This window comes from Aegilops tauschii, chromosome 7 (genome assembly GCF_002575655.3).
Source record: "Aegilops tauschii subsp. strangulata cultivar AL8/78 chromosome 7, Aet v6.0, whole genome shotgun sequence".
Classification (NCBI taxonomy): Eukaryota; Viridiplantae; Streptophyta; class Magnoliopsida; order Poales; family Poaceae; genus Aegilops; species Aegilops tauschii.
In genome coordinates this window covers 10082216-10094837 of record NC_053041.3, presented here as the reverse complement: position 1 = coordinate 10094837, position 12622 = coordinate 10082216, and the positions used below count along the sequence as shown (strand labels likewise).

Below are 12622 nucleotides of genomic sequence, written 5' to 3'. Positions count from 1 at the left end.
GACCTTATGTCCCGGTTCGTGTAAGAACCGGGACTAAAGGGTTAGGGGTTTAGTAACGACCCTTTAGTCCCGGTTCGAAAACCGGGACAAAAGGCCCTTACCAACCGGGGTAAAAGCCCCTTTTCCTACTAGTGGCGGCGCGCGATGCAGTTTTCCTCCGCGCGCTGAACCCATTATGTCGGCTTTCTCGAGCAGCTTTTAGACGACACATTGATGCATGCTTATTTCTATACTATGTACAATTCTTTTTTTGAGGTTAATATAGCAGAGAGTAACAAGAGGGCTGGAATTCCAAAAACAGAGTACTCTCATTCCTTTTCCAAAAACAGAGTACGCGGTTATTCAGGTGAAATTCATAAGAAACCGAAGGCAGACCATGATGCACATCTTAACCACATATATATTTCTGTATTCCACTAAACTTCAAAAAATAAACAGAAACATAGACTACTGGGCCTTATAACTAAGGCCGGCCTATCCAACAAACATGTAGAATTTAGAACAAGTTATCTGGTTCCGCAGAGCAATCCTCCATGCCAACATAGTGTTCAAGTGACCTTGGAATAGGTGGGATTTCGACACCCATGACATTCTCTAGCATGTGAACAACTTGTCCCATCATCGGCCTGTAATCCTCAGCATCTTGAATGCACCAGCATGCAATTCTGCAAGCTCTTCTCAGCTGCTCTCCATCTGCTTGACCTTCCAACCTACTATCCAACAGACACACAGCATCTCCCTCATTCACCTTGATTGCCGCAAAGATGGGAAAGTATGTAAACTTCCCTTCCTTAATTTTCCCTGAGTTCCTTGGACCAGATATGATTTCAAGAAGCATCATGCCATAGATGTAAATATCAGTCTTATGTGTGATCGGTAACCCCGATATCCACTCCGGTGCAAGATATCCAATGGCCCCTCGCATTGTTGTCAAAGCCCTGCTGAAATCTCGACCTAGAAGCTTGGCCATGCCGAAGTACGCAATCTTGGGGCAGAATTCTGCAACAAGAAGTACATTGTCTGGCTTCATGTCACAGTGTATAATGCATTCACTGCATTCCACATGCAGATAAGCCAAGCCTCTTGCTGTTCCAAGTGCTATATAGTACCGGAGATTCCAGGTCAATATGGCCGAACTCTTCAAAAATAGATTAGTACTCAAAGAACCATTCTCCATGTACTCATATACCAACAACCTTTTCTGCCCTTCGGCACAAAAACCAAATAATCGGACAAGATTGATGTGGTGAATTATGCCAATCGTCTGTACTTCTGCTCGGATGCTGATGAGTCCTCTCTTCACACTCCCGCGTCATATCCTGATGAGCTGGCAAAGAGTTAGTGGAATGCCATCAATCGAGCCAAGTAGGCGGAACAGAAAAAGGCTCGAGAAGAAGAAAACCTTCGCCTTATCAAGGATGATGTTGAGAAGAAAAAGGCAGAAGGGAAATCTAAAGGGCGCACAAAGCGCAAGCATGATCCCAGCACAACTACGTCTTCAAAGAAAAGAGTGCACCGAAGAAAAAGAAGGCTCAACCAGCTGATGAATTTGAAATGAGTACTTCTACGAACGATGATGATCCACCTCTCACCAAGGAAGTGGTTGCTGCTACTCTTAGCGAGCAAGTAAACATTACCACTACTACTATGCTGCCTGATATTCGGGCTCCAATAGTTTATCAAGCTCCACCGAAAAAGATATCGAGCTTGAATGTAGGAATCTATATCTATACATAATATTAAAAGACGGAGGCTTTCATAGTTCTTCATAAGTCATTTGTTACGTAGACCTACCTTCCCCCATGATCTTGAACCTAGCTTGATTCTCATCCATGCCAAGATGCACGTATTGCACGTAGTGTCCTACTCCTCAGTCCTTACCCACCGTTTTGTTCAACCATGGTGATCACTGCTGGGCGAAGGACTACGTCAAGCGTGCGGTGGCCAATCGAGCCGCCGGACGGCGAGGAAATGCAGAGGGCATGTTCATCGGTGCCATAGACGAGCTAGAGAATAAAAGCCCTGCAGGGTCTCCACACACTCCTCCTGGTCTGCCGTCGCCACAACCAAGGCCATTCTGCTTATCATGCGGTGCTACATAGCATTCCTGTTATTCCTGGAATTTCGGCACTCGGACATGGCCAAGATGACCTCGGTTGCTGCCGAGATAGGACGTGCCATCGTGATTGAGCCGGTACGACGCGCCATAGAGCCGATGAGGGAGCCAGGAGCGCATGACAGTCGGATTCCGTTGGATGCATTGGAGGGACGTGTGTCGCCCGATCAAAGCGGGTAGGAGGCCCTTTGCACACGGTTTGCTCAGATTTTTTTTCTGAGCTATCCCCGCAGCCACATCCCCATCGTAGTCCTTGTACATCTCCCACACCCAGCTGGTGCTCAACATGGTAGCGTGGCTTGACGCGGCCCACGTATCACGTTGTCACGAAGCGCAGCAGTGGTGCCTCCAACGCGAGGCACACAACGGCATGGTCTTGGCCTCCGGACACGGATACACACGGGATTAGGACGGCATGGACTCGACCTATTGGCACAAAGGTAGCCCCGGTGACCCCCACCGCGCGGCATACAGGCCATAACCGGTCTAGCCACGACGGCATTTAATTTTCAAGTATTCAGACAATAGACCATAACCGGTCTATAGATATAGATTCTGGTCCAGCCCGCCCAACCCGACGCAGCTCAATCCCAGAGAGCCGAGACAATTCTTGTCGATCTAAACTAGCAGGAGGATCGTGCCGATATGGCGAACCTGAGAGTAAATTGCAAAAAACCATGAACGCGAAATTAAAAAACCACCACCTTTCGGTTTTTTTACAAAAAACCACCACTTTTGTGCTAACAGTTTGCGGAAAACGCTGATCGGGCGATCAACGCGGTTTGAGGGCAAACCTGACGCATAGGGCCCGCTGTCAGGTGCCACCTGGCCCGCCTCCACACGGCGCCCGTCAAGCGCCGTTAGACGGCGCAAGAGAAAACCCTACCGGGTCGAACCCGGTCGACCATTCCCCCCACTCCCCCCAAATCCCACCGCGCCGCCTCCTTCCCGCTCACCCCCGTTGTGTTCACCCATGGCAGGGACGACCGCGGGAACTCCTCTTCCCTCGACGGCGGTGACAAATCTTTCTCCCACGTTCAGTGTGTGCGCACGCTCGTCCCTGGTGCGCCCGCGTGCGACGGTGGAGATGAGCGCCCCCCGGAACCCGACAGCTACAACATCGAGATGTCAGCGGCAGCAAGGTTGGCGCAGGTCTGGAAGGCGAATCCGCATAACAGCCAGAACTTCACTTCTGGTCTTGGCGGCGTAGAGTGAGTTATGTGTCGTTGTCTGTACATTTATTTGCATTATGTGTTAGAAATTAGGGTTTCCACTGCTGTTTAGGAACTATGGTTTATAAATTTGTGTTGTCACTGCTGTTTAGGAACTATGGTTTATAAATCTGTGTCGCTATTTCTACAGTTTAGGAACTAGGGTTTAGAAATATTGGTTTCAGATCTGAACAAGCTGTCCAAATTTTTTGTTGAGGATAATTACTGTAATTTGGTTCACTAGATTTCAGTTAACTGAACTGAATTTAATCAATTTATTGATTCTGCAATATTGAAAACTTAAATTGGAGAGAAATATAAGTTAACTGATTTGGTGTTGCTTCAGTATACTGTTAACTGCATTTATGTGAATATGGTATATACTCAATTTAGAGTAGATTGAATTGTTAGTTAACTTATTTGGTGTTGATGTAGTGTACTGTTAACTGAATTACAATGAGCTGAATATATTGTTAACTGAATATGATGTGCTCTGTTTTGTGTTTGCAGTCTGGATGATGACATATGGGATGTTCGGTTTCATTTCCATGGCTGTGACAATTTGGAAAGGACCTTATGTCAGTCAGATATTACCTACATCAATCTTTTAGCTCTTATTGGGACAGAGGGGTATGATGAGAAGGACTCCATGTACTATGTGAAGGAAGATGGTTTAGGAATTGAAGGAATGCAGCTGATTAAATGTACTGAAGATGTAGAAGAAATGCTGGAATTATATGCGGAGAAAAGGTGTATCACTATCACAGTTATGAAAGGAAGAACATCACTTAGGCCACAGTTGCACATCAACAATGGAGATGAAGTTGAGAAGCAGATACATATTTCAGAGATTGGTTCACCTAAAGTATATGATATAGATGATGCAGGTGTGCTCTATCCAAGTCAGTCCAGTGAAAGAGCAGAGTGCTCTGTTCCTACTATAAGTGTTTATACACAAGATTCTATTGGAGATTACCTTTTCACTCAGGAGAGCTGCAATGTGAGAAAGGGGAAGGACATTGCAGGTGTCCATGAGCTAGATGCATTTCTCAATGAGTTTGCTGATGACATGCCAGTAGTGCAAGAAGTTCAAATGGAGGAGGAGGAAATGTTTGTGGAGAAAGAAGTTACAAATGCTGACAGCTCTGAAGATGATGATGAGAGTTCAGAATCTGATTATGGCATGGGGAAGGATGTAGCTGGAGAGGAAGTGGATGATGATGCTGATCTCCACCAGAAAATAAAAGATTTGAAGAGGAAAAGATAATTTGAAGGGGATTCAGAGCCAGAGGACTTGTTCTGTGAGTCTGAGGAGGAAGAGGAATTTGTTCCACCAGAACCTTTGCATAAATTGCCAGTGAGGAGGGGCCCAACAAGTAGATCTCATTGCAGCTCTCAATCTGCACTTGAGGCTGACTATATCCCCTCAAGTGATGAAGATATAGATCAGCCACATCCAGATGATTCTGATGCAGAAGTGGAGGTTTATTTGCCCTCAAGTGGTAGAAAATCCAGGGCAAAGAAGAGGAAGGCCAGGCAATGGTATGATGAGAGCAGGTTAACCCCACAGGAGCAAATTTGCTGGCATTTGTGTTTTCTGGCTGTGTACCAGTTCAGAAGAGCTTTGGTTAACTTGCATGTGACTCAAAGGAGGAATTTTCATTACCACAGAAACAACAAAGACAGGATTATAGTTGACTGTGTTGAGAAAGGATGCCCCTTTCACATGGTTGCTTCTGTAATTGGTAATGAAAACACTTTCTGTATTAGGAAATTGCAACTAGAGCACACCTGTGCTCCATCTGGTGAGAACTGCAAGGTACCAACAAGGTTTGTAGCAAAAGCAATTGAGGATAGCATGAGGACAGATCCTAGAGCAGGAGTTGAAACTGTCATGGAGAAGACAAAGGAGAAATTTGGTGTGGAGGTTGGAAAGAACAAGGCCTATAGGGCAAGGCAGAAAGCTCTTTCAGTTGTCCAAGGTGATCCAGAAGCACAATACACAAGGATCAGAGACTATCTACAAACTGTATTGGACACCAACCCTGGGAGCAGATGCATTGTCACCACAAGAGTTGTGAGAGAGCACCCTAGTCCCAATCCAAGATTTCATAGACTTTTCATGTGTCTTGGAGCACAAATAGAAGGATTTTTGAAAGGGTGTAGACCTTTCATTGGTATGTTCTTGTCACAATTATTCCACTTCATTTATTCTCTTTCATTGCATTTTTAATTTGTTCTGCAGCATTCTATTAAATCATGTTGATTTCAGGTCTGGATGGATGTTTTGTGAAGCTGAATATAGGACAACAAATATTGGCTGCTACAGGCAGAGATGGAAACAATAACATCTTTCCATTGGCCTTTGGAGTGGTTGAAAAGGAAGACACCGCAAGTTGGTCATGGTTTTTAACTCAACTAAAGATTGCTATTGGTGGTGAATGTGGACAGTTTGGGTACTACACAATAATCTCAGACAGGCAGAAGGTGAGTTGCTCCATTTGCAAATTTACTTAACCTTAGATTGCTATTCTTTGCAACCTTAGTTTGACCACCTAGTTAGCATTTTAACTTAGGTATTAATTGTTTCACCAGGGCCTTCTTAATGCCATAACCCACATTTTTCCCAACTGCCCACAAAGATATTGTCTAAGGCACATTTATGCAAATTTTCAACATGCTGGGTTTAGAGGAGATGAACTTAAGAAATATATGGATGCAGCTACATATTCATACACTGAGGATGGTTTTAATGTTGCAATGGAAGAAATGAGGAAAGAAAGTGAGGATGCTTGGGCTTGGTTAAAGGGAATTCCTGTTGAAACATGGGCTAGGCATGCTATGGACAAGAATTGTAAAACTGACCTAGTAGTTAATAACATTAGTGAGGTATTCAACATGATGATTTTAGATATTAGAGGAAAACCCATTAAAACAATGCTTGAAGGAGTAAGGTCTAAGTTGATGGTCAAGTATAATGAAAAGAGAATTGGGGGAGAGATTGCTAGATGGACAATTACCCCTACATATTCAGAAAAACTGGCAGAGTCCAAGGAATGGGCTAGGAACTGCAAAGCTTTGATGGCAGGCCCAGATTTGTATCAAGTCAATAGTGGGGAGAAATCATATGCAGTCAATTTAAAGTATTGGACTTGTGGCTGTGGAAAATGGGACATGACAGCCATACCTTGCAATCATGCTGTCTCTGCAATTTATAAATCCAAACAACATCCAGAAGATTTTGTGCATCAGTTCTTTAAGAAGGAAATGTATTTGGAAGCCTACAAGCCAATGATATACCCTGTTCCTGGACCTGATCTATGGACAAAAACTGCTACAAGAGACATTGACCCCCCGTTTTCCACAAGAAGAAGGGTAGGAAACAAACAAAGAGGAGGAAGGGCAGGTTTGAAGTGCCTAAACCTAAGGACACATCAGGGGACAATTACATGCAGTAACTGCAGCAAGCAGGGCCACAGGTACACAAATTGTGGGGATGCTTTGAAGCCAGCACTTGCTGCTAGGAAGAACAAACACAAGGTACCTTGCATTACATGTGACCCTAGATAGATTTCCAAATTGTACCATTAATGCTCTGATCTGCCATTTTATTCTTGTTGTAGGAAAACAGGGGTGCACCATCTTCTGTACCAAGGTCTGCACCATCTACTGCTGCAGCTCCATCTGCTGGATCACCAGCTGGGAGAGCACCACCAAGGGCAGCTAGCTCAGCAGCTCCAGCAAGCAGGGCAAGTAGCTCAAGAGCTCCAGCAAGCAGGGCAAGCAGCTCAAGAGCTCCAGTAGCAAGGGCAAGCACATCTGGTGCAGCAACAAGGAGAGCTTCAACAGCAGCAGCTACCCCAGCAGCACCCTTCTTGCCACCAAGACAGAGGAAAAAACCATCCAGGCTCAGAGATTACTTTTATGCTTCAGGGAACTAATGCTTCCTTGTTGATCATTATTCCTGTTGGTCTGATGTTGGTCTGCCTAAACTTGTTATTTTGGAACAACTTATGTTGGTCTAATGTTATGGAGCAAGAAACTCATGTAACGATCTTGCTGTTATGATACTTTATGCACTGTTATTATGACCCATATGATGTTATGCACTGTTATTATGATCCATACGATACTTTATCTTGCTGTTATTATGATCCATATGATGTTATGGAGCAAGAAACTCATGTAACGATCTTGCTGTGTGTTGCTGAATTTTTCATCAAATGACCATACTGAAATGATCATGGTGTTGCTGGATTTTGGCATGAGTTGATGCCATCCTCGACGGTTGTCGAGGGGTAGGGTTAACCCTACATGAGTTGATGCCATCCTCGACGGTTGTCGAGGGGTAGGGTTAACCCTACATGAGTTGAGGCCATCCTCGACGGTTGTCGAGGGGTAGGGTTAACCCTACATGAGTTGGTGGCATCCTCGACGGTGCCATCAAAATTCATATTAAACTTTAACAAGTACCATCATAATTCATATTAAACTTTATCAAGTGCCATCAAATACCAAATCTTGGATTACAACAAGTAGCATCACATGGCAGATTAAAATTTAACCAGTGCCATCAAATACCAAATCTTGGATTACAACAAGTACCATAAATAAGGACCATACATAATTTTCCAACCATTCCTTCTATTATAAATAAGCACCATACATAATTATTGCAATCACTCATCACATATAGCCTTGATTCTCTTCAGCTTAGACTTGTTGGCCTCTCCATCCTTTAAAAGGTCAGATATGGCAAACTCAAGCCTTTTCTTCTGTTGATTGACTTCATCAACATGTGCATCTTTCCTCCATTTGCTAATGAGTTCAGCCTGAGTGGCCTGGATCTTCTTCAGCAGCTCTACATCTCCCTTCAGTGACATATTCTCCTTCTCAAGATCAGTCTTGATTTCATTAGCATCAGGTGCAACCTGATCAGCGCCACTTTCCTAAACACTCTTCTGTTTTGCCTGCATCAGACGCTTCTCTTCTTCTAGCAGGCAATCACATCTTCTTTAACCTTGATCTGCTCTTGGCTCTGCTCATACATATCCCAAAGCTTGCGCAGAGCATTCTTAAGTGGCTCTGGCCATTCTGGGTCAACCCACTCAACAAGACCACAACTGTAACCTCCCTGATTAACCAAATAAATATTACAACAAAAATTATAATCAATTATTCAGGATTTAAGCAGTTCATATAGTTAACAAACATAATTATGCGTGTACTACTTGCTACAAGCAGCTAGAAACCATGCCAATTAAACATAATTACTCAGGATTTGACCATTCATAATTTTTTTAAATAAACCACTTGTAACATCTATTGCTTCAGTTAACAATCCTAATTCTTTAGTTAACATCTACTGCTAACAGTAAGGAGTAGAAGGCAAAACAGAGTTGTATACATAATCACTACTGTACTCCATGAACACTAACCACCTAACACTACTAACCATTCACAAGGATCACAATTACTAACCTGCTCCGAACACCCCAAAAACCTACGGCCGGTGTGGATGCTTTGAAATGCAACTCCCCTCTCCACCGGCGTCTTATGACTGCAGATCGGGCCTCCAGAAACAATGCCACACCATTCCGGATCCACAGTGGTCCATGGTATCTACATTATTAGAACCAGAGAAGAACGTGACAGTCAAATACAAAATCAAATCGGTGAAATCAAACTTGAATTCGGGAAGAACCCTAACCCTAACTGACAGAGAGGAAAACTCACGTAGGGCTCCGATTCGTATGAGGGGAGAGAAATAGACGAGTCACTAGTCTCGCCGTCGTTCCAGGAAACCATGGCTGCTGCGGTCGCCGTCGGCGGCGGCCGCGGGGGGGGGGGGGGGGGGGAGGGGCGACGGCGGGGCGGGAGCGGCGGGGTCCGACAGGCGAGGAGTGGGGAATGGCCGACCCGGTTGGGTTCGACCAGTTTGTCTCTCGCCGTCTAACGGCGCTTGACGGGCGCCGTGTGCGCACACGCCACGTGGCACCTGACAGCAGGCCCTATGCGTCAGGTTTGCCCTCAAACCACGCTGATCGCCCAATCAGCGTTTTCCGCAAACTGTTAGCACAAAAGTGGCGGTTTTTTGCAAAAAAAACGAAAGGTGGTGGTTTTTTTATTTCGCGTCCCAAATGTGGTGGTTTTTTGCAATTTACTCCGAACCTGAATACCGTGCTAACACCTCTCGAAGACCCTCCCATCCATCAAATCGTCAAGTCCTCCATGAATTCATGTGGCATTTGTGCCCTGTCGAAAACAATGAGCATCTTGCCAATTCATCGGTATGTTATCTTTGGCATCAATTTTCCAATCAAGTACTAACACTTGTGAAAACTAAGCTTGGTATTGTGTCCGGCGCTCCTAATCTCTCTAGAATCATTGTCAAAAATAGGAGAGCAATCAGGTTCGCCGAAACATCAATGATCTCTTTGTCTAAATAACTGGATCATGTCTTTCAGAATCCTAAGCATGCACTTGATTTCATACAGCTATCAGGTTTGCCGAGAAGCAGTGTTCTCTTTGTCAAAAATAACTGTGAATAATGTCTTTCCTTGGATTCGGAAGCATGCATGGTTAAAAATGAAAATCCGAATCATGCAGTTCACTTCAAGGAAATTATTGCTCGCCGCCTACATTTTTAGTGCATGTATAAAATTTAGCATCAACACACTGGACGTCATGGAGGCCACGGTGCACCCAAAAAAAAAATCTGCAATGCATGTGTTTTATAGCCATCTTTGGAAGGACAAAGTTTCAAAGTAAATTACCGTAGCATGAGACGTTGCTATCTGATTAAGGTGGTGTTTGGTTCTCTAGTCCTAGGACTTTTTCTAGTCCCAACTAAAAAGTCCCTAGTCCCTAAAAAGTCCCTCCCTATTTGTTTCCAGAGACTAAAAAGTCCTTAGTCCCTTCCTAGAGGTTATTAAATGACCATGTTGCCCCTAGTATATATAGAAAAATAAAAATCAAACAACACCATGAGGTGGCGGGCCAATGAGTGCATGGAGAGGCATTGTTGGAAAAGTCCCAAAAAGACTCTCCTTGAGAGTCTTCTTCATTTAGTCCCAAATGCCTAGTTTAGTCCCTAAAAAGTCCCTCCCGTTTGGTAAAAAAGTCTCTAGGAGGGACTTTTTCTAGTCCCTACACAAAAAAGTCCCTGGAAACAAACACCCCCTAAGCTTAGCAAATGTTATTTAATTGACCTGATATAACTAGGTAATCTTCATTGTGAATTCTTCACAAAAAAACCGTTTTGGTGTGGTGCGTGCAAATTGGTTTATTATGTTTCCTTCTGTATCAAAGAAAAGAAAATTGAGTTGCAGCTTAAGCTTTGTAGGTCTGACGTGCAAGCAAGGTTAGAAGAAATTTCGTAATCACTAACGGGCATTTGGCGACTTACTAATTTAACTTTAATTTCTTATTTGTGTACATACATGTACGATCCTCATGATTTAGGCTCTCAATAATATACCAACTGATGAACATCATGGCTACGTACACTTGGCAAATTAACTTTGAATGTAATTTAGATATTTAAATTAACCAATGCTTTACAATGACAATGAACATGTCGTTTATGAGCTGTGCTATGTGAATATAGCTTTGTTTTCTTTTCTTTCTGATCAAGGATGCACATGTCTGTGTGGCGGAAAATATAATGTAATTGATATCAACACAAATCCAATGCATTTGTGGTCAGTTGTTCCATGCTTTCCTGATTGAAGTCTAGCATTTCGTACATGCACCTTTTTTTAAGGTTGTCGATCATGCACCTTTTTTTAAGGTTGTCGATAAAATGCATTACATGACTGATGCTCCAATGAATGTGTTAGTGATAGGGGAAGAGAGAGAGAGAGAGAAAATATCTCAGTGACAAAGGAAGGGAGAGAAAATATCACAGTGATGCGGCAAAATATGATCTCTTGAACCATTGGCCTAGGGAACTATGGCTTTTTTTTTTCTTCCGGTGCAACGCACGGGCATGTTTCCTAGTTGATACATATGTGATGAAAGGGAGCCAATAAATCTTAACGTTATCATTGGGTTTTACCACATGTTCTTTGGCTGTGTGCTCGCTAGATTTGCGTGGAGTGCGGTTAGAGACGCTTTCAAACAAAATTGGAATCCACAGTCTAGCCACAATGTTCTTTCTATCTTAATGACGCAAAGAGGGGCCAATGCAAGGATCATTTGGAGATGCGTTGGGGCACTGCTTTGGTCCCTTTGGACGGTTCGGAACAAAATTAAGATAGAGCACAAGTTCCCGACCCACCCCGCTAATATCATCTTCAAATGTCACATTTTCCTTCAGGTATGGGCGCCGCTGGGGAAGAAGCGTGACGTGGAACGCATGAACGAGACTATGGAGCTGATCAAGACGACCATGGTGAAGGCACGACAAGGGACGAATGCTTGATCATGAGTTCTCTACTTTTAGCTATCTATCTACTTGATGCTCCACTTTTGTGCTCTTGAACTTATGGCTGTTGCCTGCTTAGCTTTATCCTGAGCCTAGGGCTCGATGACTGTTTTATTCGGTTTGTAAGACTTAAGTATGTGTGGATGCTGCCTGGTGGTTTTATTAATTTAAAGCCGGCCGCTCCTAGCGTCTATGTTCCAGAAAAAAACCATTGGGTTTTACCTTAATAAATTATTAGTATTTGCATATGCTCATAAGTACGTATGAGTACAAATATGGATTGAGTCCAGGTATATACATGGTTCAAAAAGCATTTTGTGCATTATATAAACAAAAAAGAAAATGCAAAAACGCATGCGTGCATCAACAGACCCACGCACACATAGATCTGGCAAAAGAAGGAGGGATAAAGCAGAAGAGAACAAATGCAGCTGAAGAACAACAGGGCACGCTGCTCCCCGAAAGTAGTGTCTACACTATGGATACGGTGTGTACAAAGAAAAAATAACTCTCCTATCCGCAAAAAAAACATCATATTACTTACAAAGTGCCTGACGTGTTGGAATTATGTGTCCTCACACTATATTAAAATTACTTGAAATTATCGATATACGAAATATCTCGGTATGAATTACAAATGTAGTTATGCATGGAATTGATTTACATGTTTAGCATGAAATTATTACTTGCTGGAATTGCTTTACACTCTATTATGGTGGGTTGCTCACAAGTGCGTGCTCTAGGGACACAACGGATAGAATCTATTAATAGACAAATTTGACCGTGGTTCCTAATTTGATCGGGAGTCTATCTCGCGAAACTAGTTGAAAAGACTAGAAATCTTGAAGGTATAAGAGGTAGACTCTT

General features: G+C 43.4%; 1 protein-coding gene across 1 annotated transcript; it reads right to left on the bottom strand.

The window, feature by feature from the left end:
- Window positions 1-403: 403 nt before the first annotated feature.
- On the bottom strand, window positions 404-1177 carry LOC109762659 (G-type lectin S-receptor-like serine/threonine-protein kinase At2g19130). The gene has a single exon (XM_020321529.4). The coding sequence runs from the start codon at window positions 1175-1177 to the stop codon at window positions 497-499; it is 681 nt and encodes a 226-aa protein (XP_020177118.4). The 3' UTR covers window positions 404-496.
- Between the last annotated feature and the right edge of the window lie 11445 nt (window positions 1178-12622).

Coding starts and splice junctions, on each gene's coding strand:
- LOC109762659 (XM_020321529.4), bottom strand. CDS start 1,177: ATGGAGAATGGTTCTTTGAGTACTAATCTATTTTTGAAGAGTTCGGCC.